Raw genomic sequence first — 19,019 nt, forward strand, 5'->3', positions numbered from 1 at the left:
TGCAACTTGATTTCTTTTATTCCACCCTAAGCATTTTGATGTTATCCGTATCTATCTCTCCAGACAGAAATTCTGTTTTTGCGGATCGTACGGTCTAACAAAGTTTCAAAGTTTCATAGGAACAGATGGTGCCTGATAGTATGTCAGATCTGATGGAAACACATCCCAGAGCCTGACACTCCGCTACCTGCCTGATGCCTAGCCTGCAAAGTAGGTTCCACAGCCGGCGTTTTGGAATTGTATTTAGTGTCTTTTGCACGCCAAGTTTTACAGGAAGTTCGGACGGAAATTGTCAAGAAACGGATGAGCAGTCACACATCATTGGTCATTGAGATCATTAGAAGACATCATACTACTAAGCAGAGATCATTGATTGATCTTTGAGATCAGTAAAATAAATATTGAGAGATCATTAAATCATGTTGGAGATCATCGAAGGATTTTCGAAATCTTTGAAAGACCTCGGAGATCACTGAGCGCTCCTTGAAAGTCCGTTGCGGACCCGTTGAGGGATCTATCAAAGTTTTGGTCACTGAATGGTTCATCAGCGGTCTCACCTGGTATAATCTGTACCTAATGTACCTATTCCAATAATCGTATTCAAATAAATGGCTGCACATTTTCTACAACATTGGTCGTACAATGTGGCGGAAAATGACAGTAACCAGAACATTAGATGGCAGTACGTGATTTGCAGATAAAACGGCGTTATGGAGTCCCACTCGTGGATCCTGCAGTTTTGTGGTCTCTTTTTCAGGGCTTCTGGGCGGCACCGGCGTTTAATTTTTTGGGGAGCGCTGATTCGCGATTTGCAACATATTTGGGGCTAGGTCCGAGTTGCAATACGATTTCCACAGCAAAAAAACCTGGCCCCGATATGTTGATAGTCGCCAATCATCGCTACCCAAAAAAATTAGCATCGGCGCCGCCTAAAAGGCCTGGAAAGGAGGCTACAGTTCGGGCTATCTGTGCCGAGGTATTTGATACAAGACAAGGCGTCCCAGCGGCCATGCGTCACGCGAGGCGCTCGTCAATTATACATGAGCGGAAATCAGTTCTGCTACACTAACGTGATTGTCTGGGAAGTCACGCGGCGCGCAGCCGGGGGAGGAAAGTAGAAAAAAAAGTAATATTGATGTGTTCAAATATTCGTATTTTCCTGCCGTTTTCATACCAGGACAGTGTTGAACATGAGGGGGGCGGATACGTACGCGGGAGGACAGGTGCCACTGTGTGTTGCAGCTACTCTACATTGGAGTTCTACTGTAGAAGGAGGGGGGGGGAGGAGCGGAAAGTTTTCGGAGAGACTTCATGACTATCAACTTTGTCTTGACTTTTTCTTATCATTGTGTCTTATTTGAATATTAGTATCTAAAATTTGTTTTCATTTGCATATAAACTCATTGTTTTTGCCAAAACAAGAAAGCTCGTCCAGTCAATGACGGTAGTTAGTAGATGCTATCTGAAAACGTTTAGATGTTTTTAAAATCTATCTAGTTGGTTGAGTTACTGTTACCTTTCGTATCTTATCACATGGATGTCTAACCTTCATCGATGCATAGCTAGGGCCGTTGGCTTCCAATTTAAAGGGTTTGGGTTTCCGTAGCAGACCCCAATGTTGTGCCCTTGAGAAAGGCACTTTACATCTATTTCCTTACTCAACTCAGTTCAAAATGAGTACCTTGGTTCGGCTAGGGACATCCTCTCAGCTGGGACGTAGAGCCGGAGGTCCAATGTTTGAAGAGAGCCACACCTCGTGCACGTTAAAGAACCCACCACGCTTAAAGAAATGAGTGAGGGTCCTTCCTGGTGTGAGTGGATAAAACCTTGCAGTTTGGTTTTACCAAATGCACGAAAATGGTGTGTTACGCCTAAAGATGGTTCATCGGCTACGCGAAACAAACAAAAGACAGAAAACTTTTCGTGTGACTAGAAGATTAATATATTAATGATGATAAATGTTTACAATGATGGATGAAGCAACTGGTTCATTCTTTAGTTCCACAAAAATCAATAGGATTACATTGCAGGGGGTGACAGTAAGGTAGCAGTCTGAAAATAACCACACGCTCGTGATTTACTTCTTACAAGAAGAAAAGACACTTTGTTGCAAGGCGATTGGATGAAATATATTGCACAGCAAACCATCTGGAAAATTTTACAATAACCATGCAAACTGCACGCCCCTATTGATGGAATGCCAAATGATGAATCTCCGTTGATTCTTCAAGTTTTCTTGTTGTAGGACTTGCTCTTCAACTGTCCCCTCAAACATCAGTATGCTGTATGGCATTACTGCCATCATACCTAAAGCCAATGTTCAGGTAACTGAAGTTTGACAAAATGGTGACACACAGGTCACCAAATACAGATTACATCTTGGATGAAAATGTAGGTCATCAACCCGTGGATAGGGGTTTTCTGATTTTTCTATTCTTTCGGTGTATAATCTACCAGCTTTAAAATTGCAGGCGATTCGCAGCATGTACAAGAAAGGCAAATCACCGTGACTTGAACTGGATCAGATGATATTTCGCCACCTTAACACACGGGACGGCCTCAGACGAACTTGTACAATTACTTTCCCCAATCTCATCTAAGTCCTCTGCCCTGGAAAACATGTAGAAATCACAGCCACTCGTTTGAGGCCGCGCCCTGCCGGTGTTCGGTGGGTCAGTCCAATTGACCCGTAAGAATACGACGAGCGCGGTGTTCCCGTCTGACCCTCGCCACTCACGGCCTGCTGTATGTCATGTATTAAAGATGACTGGAAGTCACGGGCGCCGCTTGTATGCCCGGTTACACATAACTGAACATGGCGCCCGACCATCAGCAGCACGTCGGCAGAATTCGAACGCTTTCAAGGCCGTGTTCACGTATCTAAGGTTAATATCTCGTAGACAGATTCAGTTAGTTGTGTCGAAAGACATATCTCATGCAGCGGCCGTTACCCCGATGCAACGCTGACCGAAGAAAACAAAACAGATTCGGCAGTTATAATAGGTTCAATTACCTCATTGTGTTCTGACGACGTGCTACCACCAGCCATGCAAGGTTTGAGTTTTACTTAGCCTCGTAAGAGGGTGTTCTTCCTATGGTCTGCACATTAATATTTACACATCACATTACATTCTTTAGGCTAATTGGCGGTAGGTCTAATATCAAGAACATCTCGACGCCGTTAATTCCATGCAAAAGGACTTAAATGGTAACGCCGCACATAAAATGGCTGATGTTGAGCGGTCCGTCGCGGAGTTGATACATAAGAACGAAAATCGTGTCTGAAGTACCATGTAAAGCAATGCCACACAGTTGCACATAGCCAGTCCTCTGACACACATTTCTGGCCAACTTTCTACCAAATGGCGTTGTTCAAATCCCTCCTAATATTGAGAACATCTCAACATCGTGCCTTTATTTCCACGCGAAAGTAGTTTAATGGGGTGCTCATATTACCTACGAAAACCGATAGAATCTGGGCCGAACCACTCGCACGTCACGTGACTGCCATACCCGTGAGAAATAAAAGCCGGCACAGCTTGCCGTGTGGGATGGTTACGACTCAATTGTACTCGGTCCGTGTATCTACCGAAATACACGAAATGCACATTGACACGTATCACAATCTTCGGCATTTTCTGTCTTTTTATTGTCGCCAGGGCCATAGATACATTATTCTATGCCGAAATATAGCAACCTATGATACTCTTAAAATCATACTGTAATTCGGTATATTTCACTCATCTTCATGTGTATTTCGTGTATCCCTGGCATTTAGTGTATTTCGGTAAATACACAGATCCGCTGTACTGATTGGGAACGGGGTTGGGATGGTCGATAAACGGATAATGAAAGAGTCGGCGACCGAGACATAGCTCTAATCCGCGTGTTTTATTCATTACTAATCCACGGATTGCATTTATTTACTTATCACGGAAAACGGAATCAGAGCAGGATATCATGAATCATGGGCATAAAAGCAGTTTACAATCAGATAAGTACAAAATAAACTACCTAGTGTACTGGACTTGTTGTAGCCAATAGCTGGAAAATGAAATACTAGTAGTTTGCCAGCGAAAGAACAGTTGTATATGTATTTCACTTTATCGATAGCTAACCCTTAGATTCGGGCTTTAGAACAGGTGATCATGAGTCAAGAAAAACAAACAACAGGCCAGCATCACGTAAGTACCAAATAAACTAGTATGACATGTAGTAGGCCGGTATGGTCGATAGCCGTAAAGTCGGCCATAATCTATAAAGACAACACAAAAATCCAGATGTTGTGCTTATTCACTCATCTGCTGCTTCGAAATTAGAAAAAGTAATCGTAGATACGGAAATAAGCAGTTCCTCATTGAATCTATACACCATATATGGACCAATGCAATGTAGAATGTTGGTGCACACTTTCACGTAGTTAACCGTAAAGTGAATAATTTGCACCAGTAAAACCACACTACAAATCCACGTTTTACCTAGTTATATATTATGTGCACTGAAATTAGGACATTATATGTGAGATATCAAGGCAGGTCACTATCGTATCAACACTAGACCATGTTATGTACTGTACATGTGTTATTATGGTCGATAATCAGATAATGAAAGAACTGGCCACTGAGGCGGCACTAATCCTTCTATTTTATTAATTTCTAATCCGTATATTTTATTCATTTACTTATCAGTTACCAAGGAGCTTTGGCAAAAGTACCATAGATCATAAGAAAGGCAAAAAAGTCATATCGTCAAGTGTCAAGGAAAATACAAGGAAAAGTCGAACTATTGTAAACAGGGTTATCAACCTAAGATTGATGTGTTCAAAAATGTGTATTTTGCTACAACTCTCGTAGAGTGGAATTTGTTGCCACCAATTACAGTAGTTGCATCCTCACTAGATAGCTTTTAACAACGCTTACAGTTAGATATGCAAAGGTTAGGTGTGACACATCGTTCCGTACGTATAGTATAACCAGCTGGCTCCACGTCGCGTGCCTGCGAATCTGGTGTGTTACGCGGTTACGTATACCGACTATATACTATAGATAGATACAAATACAGAAAGAGTAGTCATTTTGCTCGTAGAATATTGAATTACTACACGGCCGGTTGGATATGACATATGAATCATTCTATCGCACTGAGGTTTATGAAAAAGTTGGCTAAATTGATTTCGAAGCTTTATCGGATATATCCGGGAACAGTCGGACATGACAGGCCGATCCTTATCCGCCTTAACTTTCAATTGGAAATCTGTAGGCGCTCAGCCATGGACTACTTACGGATGTGTATCAGGCACTTTATATTTCGTTCTTTGATATGATTTGGCGCGGAGCTGTCAAAAACAATTTTAAGATATTAGAAACAATGGCTGCAGCAGCAAATGTTTAAACTGCGTGACTTGATATCAGCCTTTGGCTATTGAAAATGAAATATTTTGTTCGTTCACATCTATGAGTAAAGCTTGACATTCAAACTCAGGTCAAAGCTCTTGCGAACAAAGCAATAATGCACACATTCAATCATACGGCACTTATTCTATAGGCAGTTACTTATTCTGTAACTATGAGAAGATTTAGTCAGAACAAACCAACACCGAAGACCACATCATACCAAAGTGCAACTATCCGTCTTGGAGTATGTGAGAAAAGAAAGGGAGTTAAGCCAAGTCCCCGGGTATTGTCGAACAATGTTAAAGCTGAATCCGTCACTATATCCATGCCGATTTTACCATCAAAACCAAATAAACATAACACTCGAACATGTACATACCTTAAGTACGTTACGACACGTTGGCATAGTTCTATGTCTAGAACTACGAACTAACGACTTACATCTAGGTTTCACAAATCTATCGAGTTGCTTGAGTAACTGTCATCTTGCCAAAGACTGAAGACTGTTGTCTCAGACTTAAGATCGCTATCTCGACCTCCCCATTTCCTTAAAGAGGACGAATCTACCAGCAGACATCGTTACCGTCGCTCGTAGAAGACTTAATGGCTTTAAGACCGCCGCCACTTCCGTCTTAATCGCGACATCATCATCTCTAAGTCCATCAGTGATGTCCGTGCATCAGTCGGTTACATCAAATCACGGCCATGTACCATCAGGCCATGTTGATTGGATTATATGGATGACATCCACGCATGCATCAATTTTGGGCCGTTTCCAACAAAATAAAAGTATTCGACCATACTGTAAATCGTACAAAGCAGCTGCAAAATAGCAAATATATGCCGCGGAAATATATATTTTGGGAAACGGATAGTAATGTAATAGTACATGTACATCAAAGCAAATTCCAAAGTCAAAGAAGAAGATGTCGAAGAAAAAAAAAGAATCCATTACTCGGTAATCTATGTTTTTATTAATTTGTTTAACCTTCCTGACCGCTTAGATTTCATTATGAAGACAGATTTTGTTTTGACAAACAATTTTTTTTCATTCGCACGCTCGCATCAGTTTTGGCCGAGAGAATGTCATCCATATATATATATATATATAATTGACATTAATCAACATTGCCTCACGGCGAGGCGTTGGAGAGGCTACTGGCTAGAGTTCTTAGAGTAACGTACTTATTTCTACGGAAAGTTGTTAATGTTTTCTGCATGGCCTGTTATTTTCACAGAAAGTTGCTAATGGATGGCGCGATGTCAATTTCACAGCAGCAAAGTCGGTTTTATTGAAGTCGCCCGAAAGGCGGAGGGTGTTTGGTTCCGGCACGCCGGGAGCTTAGGTTGGATCAAGTTTGGGGTAACGGTCAAAATGAAGTCGAATCGCTTTAAAAGAAAAGAAGACGAAGAAAAGGGAGGAATAAAGATAAACAGCTATTTGTAGCCTCCGTTGCAGACTTTTTCCGGCTTCTTCTTAATTAAGTTACAGTTTTCTTGTTTTCGGTCAGCAATAAGAAGAAAAAAATGTAAAAGAAAATGGGCAAAAAATATGATAAGGAAACAAATTGATGTAAAAAAAAATTAAACTTCTAAGAAAACAGCCGGAATGAGTCTGTGACGGAGGCTAAGTTATGACTATATGTTTTCCTGTGATAACATTTTTTCACTCTCTAGCTCTATGAATGATCAGAGGGTGTTTGCGTGCCACAGCCGCCATGCCAGTTGGTTTAACGTAGAAGAGGCTGCCATATAACTATGCATGTATATAAAGTCATAAATACATTAATGTTATTACAAATTTACCTGGCAGGTTTAACTACCCATACCCATAGCCCATACTGAGTGCAAGAACCCCATGCCTTAGCTTGAAAGTTGAACTGTAATTTCCAGCACAAATATCGGACCTAGGAATGGCAAAAACTGGGGTTGGACATTCCTTGACAGAGATTGGAGTTAGACGGTCTAAAATGTAGGCCGTAGGTCAAATTTGTGTTGGAAATTACAGTCCCACTTTGTGTCAAAACCCTTCACCTTTTGCCTGAGGCTATTGTATTGACAGGATCATTCTGTCAGCAGTAGAAAAAATTGCACTGCTGACAGGATCAGTAGATTTTTTTTTCTACTGCTGATAGATCATCCTGTCAGTAGCCACTCCCTTGCCTTTTCAGCCTTTCCACCGGCCTTTCGGTGAAGAATATTGAAACGTCCCACCATCGCGTCATTGCTTCCTTAACTTGTTCCCTCACTCATCATCAGAAAGATCGATTGCTGTTAGTTTTGTGTCTCTATCTTATCTAGGGCGTGACGTGTGTTGTATTATGCAGTTAACAAGCGCCGTAAGTAGGGCGTGTCGAGTGTCGTAAATTCACACATTGGCTGCAACAGCCGATACAGAGCACCCTGACTTCCTTGGTTCGTAAGGGCCTGGGCACACTCAAGTACCATCGTCGTACGGTTGGAAACTAGGGGCATTCTTGGATAACTAGCCGTTCACTAGTCGTACAAAATTCAACTGTCTTGTTACCAAAACGAAGCTGTACATGTCGTAGGTCATTCTTGACTGTTTGGTTCTGTCACGGTGCGCTTGGAGATTCCACTGATATAAAAAATTGAACGACGAACTTCGACGAATGTGACCGTGGCGTAACCCTCAATATACGCATACATCTTCTTTTACGCCATTGCCTGAAATAACGTTTTTACCCTATGAGAGACTAGCGTTTACCTATAGCTTTTGGTTAGATGTACAGCCTCGGTGCCCATCAGGAGAACTAATAAAAGAAATATGAAATTGGACAAATTTTCCGTACCAGTAGCCCCACCTACACACCACATGTACTTCCGACCTTCTCTCTAATAACTGACCTTTGATATTTGGGTCAGTAATAAAACACGACAAACCATATGGACTGACATTGATTTCTTAATCAAAATTCAATGCAGACATAATAGTCAATAAAACAATACAAGGCACGGATATTGGCACGTATGCTTTATTACTACTAGTATTCAGTACGGAAATATGTGTGAAATTAGTCCTTACAATTATAGGGATTGAGGGATAGATAAATGAATATCACAAACATGAGATAGATATCTAGATGAACATCGCAAATAGCAGAATCTGCATCCTTTCCTAAAAACGTACAACCTTAAAAGAATTGCGCCTTGCGCATATATTTTGTAGTACCAAAATCAGGTATAAAACATAGCTGCTTTGACGGGATCATGGTTTTGAATACCCAGTTTTGCTTACTTTTGTTTCCGCGCAATAAACATAATCCTACTTCAACACAGAACGCGCGCTCCCGGCTTTTCTTCAGTTTTTGCCCCACAATAAACATAATCCCACGTTAAGGTGGTACACGCTCCCATGTCTCCTTACATGTGTTCTTTAAACGAAATGCCACACACACAAAAAAAATCCAGTTTTGCTTCCTTTTGTTTTCCAACATTTTAAAAACATAATCCCACTTCAACACAAAACATGCGCTTTACTTATTTTCCCTTCATTGTAAACATAATCCCACGTTAGGGCAAAGTACGCTCCCGGGTCTTACTGTAAAAAGTCTTGCTTAAAACAAAAAAATACAATATGGCATTGCTGCTTTTATGAGCTTTTACATGTCCCAATGTTGCTAACTTTTGTTTTCGCATAAAAATAAACAAATCCCACGTTAAGGCAATGTACGCTCTCTGGTCTCCTTACTAATTTTTTAAACGAAATTTGCTTACTATGTTTTCCAACACTAAACATAATCCCACTTCAACTCAGAACACGCGTTCCCAGTTTTACTCACTTCCCCCAACAGTAAACATATAATCCCACGTTAACGCGATACACGCTCTCAGCCGGGCCCAAGTCTCCTTCCTTTTTCCAGACGACGAACGTAATCCCACTTAAACGTGATTCCAGATGACAGCAGGGTGCAGGGGTGCCTCCCGACACACTCCTGTCACGTCACGTTCGTGACAGCCGTTCTCTCTGTTCCGCCGTGCCGAGTACTCAACAGAGCGCACCTCGTGTCTTCATAACCGCGCACGCTCCGCATGGGGACGGCAGCAACACTTAATGGTTTGGGTTGGTCAAGATTTTGAAGCGCCCCAAAAGAAATATAAAACCTCGCTGCTTTGATGGGCTCATGGATTGTGATGTCCCAGTTTTGCTCTTTTTTGTCCTCCCACAATAAATGCAATCCCACTTCAACACAGAACACGCGCTACCGGCTATTCTTACTTTTCCCTCACAGTAAAAGATTATCCCAGAAGCACTCTCCCAAGTCTTCTTCCTTTGTTTTCAAATATCAAAGATAATCCGACTTTAGCGTGATCCCACACGACAGTCGGGTGCAGGGGTGCCTCCCGACACGCGCCTGTCACGTCACATGACAGGCGTTCCGCCGTGCCGAGTACTCAAGAAAGCGAGCCTCGTGTCTTCATAACCCGGGAACGGTAGGAACACTTAAACAAACGTCTGGTGGGAAATACGCGCGTCGTGTCTTCATAACCGCGCACGTCAAAAACACTAAAACGTTTCGTGTTGGTCAAGACTTCGGAGTGCCCAAAAGAAATATAAAACATCGCTGCTTTGATGGGCTCATGGGTTTTGATGTCCCAGTTTTTATTTGCTCATTTTTGTTCCCCCGCACAAGAAAACACAATCCCGCTTAGCACAGACCACGCTCCTAGCTTTCCTCTAGCCTCCATAGCAGGCTCTACCGGGCATTTTTGGGGGGCTTATAATACACCTTTTGCAGCCAGCCCGTAACTATCAGCCAGCCTGAAACCATTTTGCAATACCAATGGAGGCTAGCTTTCCTCATGTTTCCTCCGCTATCGCTTTTTCTTACATTTCCCCCACAGTACAAATAATCCAAGAAGCACGCTCCCATGTCTCATTCCGTTTTTTTTTTTTTCAAATAACAAAGATAATCTCACTTTAACATAATTCCTCGCGGGGACGGCAGGAACACTTACCAGACGTCTGGTGGGAAATAAGGAAACACTCCGGTTCCGGATCAGCGCGTATCTGTTTGACAGGATGTGACGTCGGGAGACGAGGGATCAGATTGGAGTTTGTTATTGAATATAAGTCTAGATACCCTTAAGGTTCTGGTGTAGGGAGTTTATAGATATAGATAACTTTATTGCGAAACAATTGTACAAAGTATGGCTGGTACATAACTACAGTTCTATATATATCTAAGGGCTAATCTACCTAATACAAGAGTGTGTAGCATGGTTTTAGAATGGGTTCTTACAACCATTAGAGGTATTTCTATCGTCTAGGCATTCTTTGAAATATTATCCTACGTATATATAAACCTAACGGCAAAGATATCAAAACCGTTCCGCTGCAGTACCATAACAAGCCGCTACCCCCCCCCCCCATCTAATCATTTGAAGATCTCATCAAGACCAACCCACATACCAAATATCAAGACAATCCACCCAGGCATTCTCGAGTTATCGTGTTCACACACACGCACACACCCGAGAAATATAATCTTCATGGCGAAAGTAATGAAGAGGATTCTATTGAGTTTACTAAACTATCTACGTCACCTAAAGTAACGCCAGGAGATCACATTGTGGCTTGATATTCAATCTGTCAAGCTGCACAGTTCTAATCCAAAGGGAGTTTATCATATTGCTATCAACAAAGTAAAAGTAACTTCGTGAGATAGTATATGTGTAACATAACATAACGCCAAAAGACGCAATATCAAATTACAGCTCGATATTGAATCTACCTGCATAGTTTAATCTCAGGGGGTTTATAATCTTGCCAATAACAATATAAAACACGACAAAATCATCTGCGTGACACAATGTAATGTTGGAAGACACAAGATTAAATTGTATCTTGATAATACATCAAAGTCAATTCCGATAGCTTAATTTTCAGGGGTTTTATCATCTAACTATAAACATAACGAAAACAAGCTACCTGCACATTAAATAACACGAAAATCTGTCGTTCCTTTCTTCAGTTCTCCTTCGAAGATTTTGACAAAAACGCCAATGCAGTACCACTGTCACATACCAGGGGACCCAAAATCGACCCCTGACCTTTGTTTTCCCAACACCTACCCACATACCAAATATCATTACAATCCATCCAGACGTTCTTCAGTTATGTTGACTTCAAGCATGCGGACACACACACAAACAACAACACGCTCAAAACAATATCTCCATGAAAAAATCTCATTTTTCATGGAGATAATAACTTCCTTGACAGTAGTGCTGATGTGACAGCATTAAACGCGAGATAGAACGTCAAAGTCTAAAGCATCAACAAAGTTCTTGACCTCTTCCTTTATAATGTAGTCCAAACCACTCAGAAGCGCCACTTGATTGAAAAGTTCCACAAAAACACATGAGTGGAAGCTTTTATTGCGACAGTTTCCACATGCGCGCACAAACAGGAGATGGCATGCAACTGCCCAATGAGCTGTGATCAAACTGTCCCAACTTCAAGCCGGTCTCAAAGTACGTTTCGATATACATTTGTAGAAGCAAAATTCAATAGTGGTGCTGTGCTATGCATGTGTACAGACGACCCACGAGTTATGTTTGATTCCTGTCACGTTTTATTTCACATTGGGACCAGTGCAAAGCCCATGTCACTAAGTGTTGCCGCGCTGCGTGCCTGCGAAGCTGGTGTTGTTATACTGGCTGTATAGATACAGATCTTTTCGTAGATTACAACGGACTGGCACTTAGCGGAAGTTGCTTTTCTTGTAACTACCAGTAATCCCACCAAAATTCATATTATGGATTTTATGACAAAGGAATTCTATAGTACAATATTAAAACACAATTATTCAAATCACAGACATGCATCATACAATATGACTAATTTGGTCTATTCTCAGGTACCCACTTCTTTTATAGATCCCAACTTATAACTAAAGAAATTTCATGGTTGATCTCTAATGTAACCAGGATTCATTCATCGTTTCTGATCTTAACTAACCATTTTCCAAGTCATTTTCATCAGAAGACATCCTGGTTGCATCTAATGATACGGGAGATACGGCTTTCTTTTCTAAAATAGAGTAATCTGACAGACCTAAACAAACATGAAGGAGAGGGTGGGGCTCCCCCCTCCAACACCCTGCCACAGTAGATAGCATCCCACTGCCCTTACGACCTCAATAATAAGGCTGTGGGACTACCTTTACTTTTACCTTTATACAAACATACATGTACCACATTTAGCCAGAAGTCATTTATCAAACGATTACTACTTTGGTCTGTTCTCCTTATCAAACATGTTCTTGAGCAGATCTCGCTGACTTGCACCGTTCTTAAACAGCCTCATCTTGAGCGAAGGTTTGGGGGGAGACGGGAGTTTGTTCTCCTCATCACTGGTACAGAGGAAGCTGCTGCTGGTGTCTACGGATGAGGCTAGAGAAACATCACAGAAACTGTTACAAACTTTTATATAAATGTACAGCTAAGCTATAAGTAATACAGTGCAATCAATGGTTTTAGCTATTTGGGAGGAGATGGGAGTTTGTTCTCATCATCACTGGTACAGAGGAAGCTGCTGCTGGTGTCTAACGATGAGGCTAGAGAAACATCACACAAAATGTTACAAACTTTTACATAAATGTACAGCTAAGCTATAAGTAATACAGAGCAATCAATGGTTTGGGAGGAGACGGGAGTTTGTTCTCATCATCACTGGTACAGAGGAAACTGCTGCTGGTCTCAAGCGATGAGGCTAGAGAAACAGTAAATAAACATTACAATCTTTGCCACAAATCTGCAGTACACCTACATGTAAATTACATAGGAAATGAGAACTGCTGATGTTTCTATGACCGTCTGTCATCTTCTCCCTGAACTCTGGCAGGTTGGCTGCTACATGTACAAAATTCTGCAGACTTAGAGGTTCTGCAGACTAAATGATGGCAGCAAAAAATAGGACTGAGCCTGCAGCCAACAGTTAACACTACTGCAGAATCCTGCAGTCAGCCAAATGTTCACCAACCTGTAACAGCTGCTGAAGAATTTTGCAGATTGAGAGATGTAAGCTTAAGGTGGCTGCATTTTAATGGGTTAAGGGTTAAGCCTGCAGCCAACAGTACACAATGCTGCTTCCTGACTGCAGAATCCTGCAGTCAGCCACATGTTCACCCACCTGTAGCAGCAGTAGTCTGTCCCGATGCAGAAGGCTGTGGTTCCTCCAGCAAGAATTCGGGCAGGTTGGCTGCTACAGAATTCTTCAGACTTAGACAGTTAGAGGTACAATGATGGCTACAAAAATTCCATTTTGAGCCTGCACCCAACAAAATCCAGTGACCCACCTGTAGCAGCTGCAGCCTGCCCTGATGACGAGGGCTGTGGTTCCTCCAATAGAAACTCCGGCAGGTTGGCGGGGTTGAAGCAGCAGGTTTTCCTGTGGGACGTCAGCAGCTCAAGCTTCCCGATGAACTCACATCCCAGCTTTCTGAATGGACAGGCCACCTGCACAGTTTTAACGAAATAAATAAATGTGTCCATAGATGAATGTTAGACATCAACATAATAAGATAAATATTTAGGCCAAATAACAGTTTGCTCAAGCAACTTGATATGATTTTGGAAACTCATCATATCCAGTTGCTTTAGTTTAACCGTTATTTGGCACAAATGTTTAGGTTGTTTTAAAAATTTCCAGCATAATTGTTAGCCTCCGTTGGCTACATAATTGTGGATCCACTGACTCGAATGACTGCAGTTTTCAATTGTTACAAAACCTTTTGCTACTAATATACTGTACCTCTATAATGGAAAAACAAAGAAAAGAAAAAAAGGAAGAAATTGCAGTCATTTACTCACCATGTGGTCTCCAATAATGTTTGCAAGAATGAAGTCATAGTGGAGGTCCTTTTCTCGAACAGGTCTCCTAGATGTTAGATGAAAAGTTTTGTTTTAATTTACTGAACAATAAGAATTATCTATAGTACATATCTATATAGTATATATGTAAATAAATATATTACCGGTACTAACTCACTAAATTCACTTGTCCTGTCCTTTGCACACACAAATTCAGTTGTTTATGTTCCTTAGCGCCTTTATTTCCCCTTTGTTTTATTTGTACCGGGCACTCGTGTTGTATCTAACCCATGCTCAACTGCTGATAATCTCAGATATGAGGCTAAGAAGTAAAGAAGAAGTACAAAACTGAGACATACAATAACATGTAGTCTACTCTTATAATCAATTTATCTTGTACTGTTAGTTCTAGGGTATCGACAGATGTCCCAGTTGTTGAAGATCCTCACCTGTCTTCAGGACAAGTCTTGCTTGTGCGTAACCAGGCCACAATGCACTGTAAAACAGAATAGTGGTGTTTGAACAAGTACAACGCCGTTAACAATGAGCATGTCTATTCAGTGAATTTGTGACAACCATATACTTGCTCCTTTGATTCATGGTTTTTGTCTATAAACTTGTACAGTGTCCGATATTCATCATGGTGTCAAATTGAGTGAGAAATGTTTTTGTTTTTTGTCTGTTTACCTGTTTACAGTAGCTGTGCCCGCACGGCGCCCGTTGCGGCTCCTTGAAGACGTCTTGACAGATGGAGCAGTAGAGGTGTTCACTTACGGACTCGGGGTTCAGGAAGTACCTGCAACAGGACCAAATAAACGAAATACATGTAGATTCATATTGTAGCAGTAAGATGAGATCATAGTAAGACCTAAGAATAATTGTGTTCACGCACATACATGATACACGCACGCAGGCACGCACACACACACACACACACACACACACACACACGCAAACACACACACGCAAACACATACTAGTACACACATGGATATATTATGATGACATATCGGAGAAAAAATTTTGTTGTTGTTGTTGTCCTCGCTTAACGTCTATTATATCGCTAGACATGCTCTTGGTGCTGGCCTGCTGGGTTTTATCGCATGGTTCAGTTACGAGTCAATTGTCTCTCTAGGTATTTAACTCTTGCCATGGTGACTGAAAAATCATTCAAGGTATTAATTATTCAACCTACGACTACGGGCCGGGTACGAGAGTATCGTATCTGAATAAAAACTTGATAGCCAACGTAGAGTAGAGTAGAGTAGAATTTTCGGTCAGGTAGGACTGTTCCAGTTTAGACCGCTCTTCATTGTTGAATTCCAATTCACTCAACGTACCTTTCTTCTTCCTCTTGATTTGAGTCCACACCTTCTTCGTCCCCTCTTGCTCTCTTCCTCGACATATTTCAGACTAAATATTCGACCTAAAAGTCTTGAAAATAGTAAAATGACAGGTCCAAAACATACAAATGCTTGGGGCTTCTTTCAACAAGTTTGAAATTCGTGCAACTATGTTACGCATGCGCACTTGACGCAGCTACAACGGCAGAACGCAAAGTATCGCTCAAAAATACATAGGTACACAGTACTACACACTATAAAAGAAACGGAAATAATACAATCAAACAATACATTTTTCTATCCTGTTAAATATTTGAAACTAGAAGTATGTATATTATGTTTAGAATTCGGGTAACTGTAGCCAAACTCCGTTATATTGCGATTTGATGTGGTCATCAACAAACTTTGACCTGATAACGACCTTTGACCCTACAAGATGGCGGACAGTGACGGAATTTTGGTGAGTCCGGCTCCAGGTGAGATTAGAGACGCGCTGGCGGACGGCATGATGAGGCTCCTCCGGCCAGCCGTGGAAGAACTGGACGAGAGAGTCCGAGGCGTAAGGTTAGCGTGGTTTTCTGGCTCTAGGTGTTGTTGTTAGGCCGCAATGTGCCCCTGTTTTAGTCAAGGTTCCCCCGCTTGAACAAAGCAGGTGATAGTCACATGATGTTTTTGTTGTCATTGGGCCACTTAAATTCAATTCGTTGGTTCTACTTCTGGAATGTAAAAGAACAAAGGTACACAAGAAAAACAACTTGACAAAAAAGCCTGGGGCTGATCCGTGATTTGTTTTTATCACTGTCAGTCACAAACAGTCTGTATAGCAAAGAAATGACTTGGTGATGCCCAAGTATATGAATGATGATAATGATGAAATATGTGTGTGTTTACTCACTTTATCCATCCCACAGACAGAGCCAGTTGGAGCTGAGAGAACAGATAGATGGTTTATGTGGAGGTGAGTGTGAGTTGTGTGAGTCTGTGACCTATATAGTACAAAGGATTCATGTCTCAATTTTGAGACGAAAGAGAGATGTCATCCCGATTTTAAAACCAATTAAAGAAACAAAGTTTTCTTAAATCTGCACTAGATATCTACTAGTACTAGTATATGACAGTCAGTTGACAAAGAGCTCGAACCTACCTAACCAAAGCCTCTACTCTATATACAGAATGATGTTTTTATATGTATTCCTTCCCAAACTTGAGACCCTTAGTCCAGTGTTTAATTGATGATAAAATTTTCTTTTTTCTTCTTCACAGAGTTGAAGAAGATTAACGAGGAGCAGCAGGTCCCGGTAGATTTGGAGCCGTACGTGAAGAAACTGATGAACGCTCGCAGGAGAGTCATGGTGGTCAACAACATCCTGCAGAACGCTCAGGTATGATGGTCATATCATCTTTACCCCAAAAGAGACACTAATATTTTCAGTTTTGAACATATCTTCTGGTCACTTTTGCTTTCATATAGTCCCAAGGTTGTTTGTGGATCCCACATGCATGCTATCATATGAAACTTCAAACTTGGCTTGGCAACCACCTTCAGTCACAAGCCACATTGAAAGTTAAAACAGTCCCTTCCAATTTTCGATAGGCAACCCCACCATGTCCTCAAAAATCATCTGTACTCAGCAACCATTTTCCTCTGTCCCTTTTGTGGTTACTGAATCCATGTTTGACTGTATTTATGACTGCCTGGCTAATTCATACTGGATGAACAGTTACAGTTTCAAACTTTCACCCACAATGTTACTTGAATAAACATGTTCCATTTTACATTTGGCATATTTATGTATGTCATGATGTAAAAAACTATGGACTTGTTCTTTTTCCACCCCCACACAGGAGAGACTTGGTAGACTCCACCAGAGCGTTTCCCGGGAAACCGCAAGAAGAAAAGCCCTTCTGGAACCTCCTAACGCTGGACCGGTCATGTGATCTATCATCCCAACATCATCATCATCATCATCATCATCATTGACCAGTGGTCTACACGTAGTTCTCATAAGCCAACTCATTGATATAGTTGTATTGATAGTGAAAAATCTAATGAGTTATAAATTACCAATACAAGTATACATGTACATTGTAGTGTAATACGTGTATTCAGTGTTTATGAAATGAACAGCCTTCATGTAAAGTCGATTGGTTTGTTGACTACTTTATTCAGGAAGAATATACTATTATATAATATAGCAAGAATAACTTGCAGCCTGTCAATTGATCAATTGCCCTGCACCGATTCAATTTTGTTCGGTATTATATTATCTTATATATCTTACTATTCTGGCACAACCATATTCATAAATCTATAATGTTATCAAACAGCCACTTTGAAGATGAATGTGTACAATTTGGTCCTTTTTTCTAAACATAAACTTAATATGTAGCAAAAAACAACAATGTTGCATAATCTTGCTACTTTGTTACTTTATGTTGGGTGTTTAAAATATTTCAAGGATATTTGAATGATAATTATGTTGCTGATATAATATAATGATATTGAAAAAGCAACTTTTCAGTCTAGCTATAAATCAATTCAAGGAACTAGCTATAAATGAAAGTTGTTATAAGAGTCTTGATATGTATTCGTCCAACAACAATCTCAAATCAAACTTAACACTTTGCTACATTATGGCACAATCCATAGAATAGTATAATTTCTTTTCAAAAGATCAACCCATCACTCATTTTACGCCAACAGAAATAAAAATCAAACCATACTAGAATCAAATTGCATACAGTACAGCTCAACCCATAAAATAGTAAATGATTTCTTTTTAAAAATTCAAAAGATAAGAATACTTTACAATCATAATAAACTCATTGCTATTTTTATGCAAACAAAGAGATAAAAATCAAACCATATAACAAGGACATCCTATATAATGTCCTTGCATATAACTAGAGTCTTCTCATACGTGTCTTATTATATAAACATTTATGTAGATATAGTTGTAAATATCATTGTATCTTTACCTTGGAATGTTAATGTTCAGTTACTGTTAGTAGCAGCTTTGTCATATGATGCATTATTAGCATTTACCCAAATTACATGACAGCAGTTAATAGTGATCTGAATTAAGTACATCAGCTTACTTCAAGTTATCTCAAACCTTACACCAGAAGGTTAAGTATGCCAAGTCTAGCATAAGATTCTTTAAAATACAGCTTCTGAAGAGTTTTACATACTACAGTTTTGCAGATCCAAAAGCTTCATGTGCACTAAAACACACTCACTATCACTATCCGGGTTTGTCTATTGTTCCCAATCTCACAAGGGTTAGACATGCTTACAGATAGACATGCATATTTGCTTATCTAAAAATAAGACCAGTAGGTTTAAAACTGGTGTAAGGCTTCAGTATTTCTTGAGACCTACATGATTGTACGGTAACAGTTACTGTGAGGTCGTTCCATTAATGCTGTCTGATTGGTGGACCTG

The 19,019-nt window shown here is 40.6% G+C and overlaps 2 protein-coding genes across 4 annotated transcripts; one reads left to right on the forward strand and one right to left on the reverse strand.

Annotated features, from left to right (window-relative positions):
- Nucleotides 1-11,777: 11,777 nt before the first annotated feature.
- On the reverse strand, nucleotides 11,778-15,765 carry LOC136442226 (RING finger protein 151-like). Of its 3 annotated transcripts, none has more exons than XM_066438979.1 (6): nucleotides 15,572-15,765; nucleotides 14,919-15,027; nucleotides 14,681-14,727; nucleotides 14,232-14,298; nucleotides 13,718-13,877; nucleotides 11,778-12,812 (listed from the first exon to the last, which is right to left on the reverse strand). In XM_066438979.1, exons 1-6 carry the CDS (start codon nucleotides 15,634-15,636, stop codon nucleotides 12,649-12,651), a joined length of 612 nt encoding a protein of 203 aa, XP_066295076.1. In that variant the 5' UTR covers nucleotides 15,637-15,765; the 3' UTR covers nucleotides 11,778-12,648. The 3 variants fall into 3 exon arrangements, with proteins under 3 accessions (XP_066295076.1, XP_066295078.1, XP_066295077.1); XM_066438981.1 differs by lacking the exon at nucleotides 11,778-12,812 and adding an exon at nucleotides 12,838-12,976; XM_066438980.1 differs by lacking the exon at nucleotides 11,778-12,812 and adding an exon at nucleotides 13,016-13,131.
- A 225-nt stretch (nucleotides 15,766-15,990) lies between these two features.
- Nucleotides 15,991-19,015, forward strand: LOC136441714 (SNARE-associated protein Snapin-like). Its single transcript, XM_066438154.1, has 4 exons — nucleotides 15,991-16,138; nucleotides 16,486-16,532; nucleotides 16,838-16,956; nucleotides 17,420-19,015. The coding sequence occupies exons 1-4, from the start codon at nucleotides 16,011-16,013 to the stop codon at nucleotides 17,510-17,512; spliced, it is 387 nt and encodes a 128-aa protein (XP_066294251.1). The 5' UTR covers nucleotides 15,991-16,010; the 3' UTR covers nucleotides 17,513-19,015.
- Nucleotides 19,016-19,019: the final 4 nt, after the last annotated feature.

Source organism: Branchiostoma lanceolatum, chromosome 9, assembly GCF_035083965.1.
Source record: "Branchiostoma lanceolatum isolate klBraLanc5 chromosome 9, klBraLanc5.hap2, whole genome shotgun sequence".
Taxonomy (NCBI): domain Eukaryota; kingdom Metazoa; phylum Chordata; class Leptocardii; order Amphioxiformes; family Branchiostomatidae; genus Branchiostoma; species Branchiostoma lanceolatum.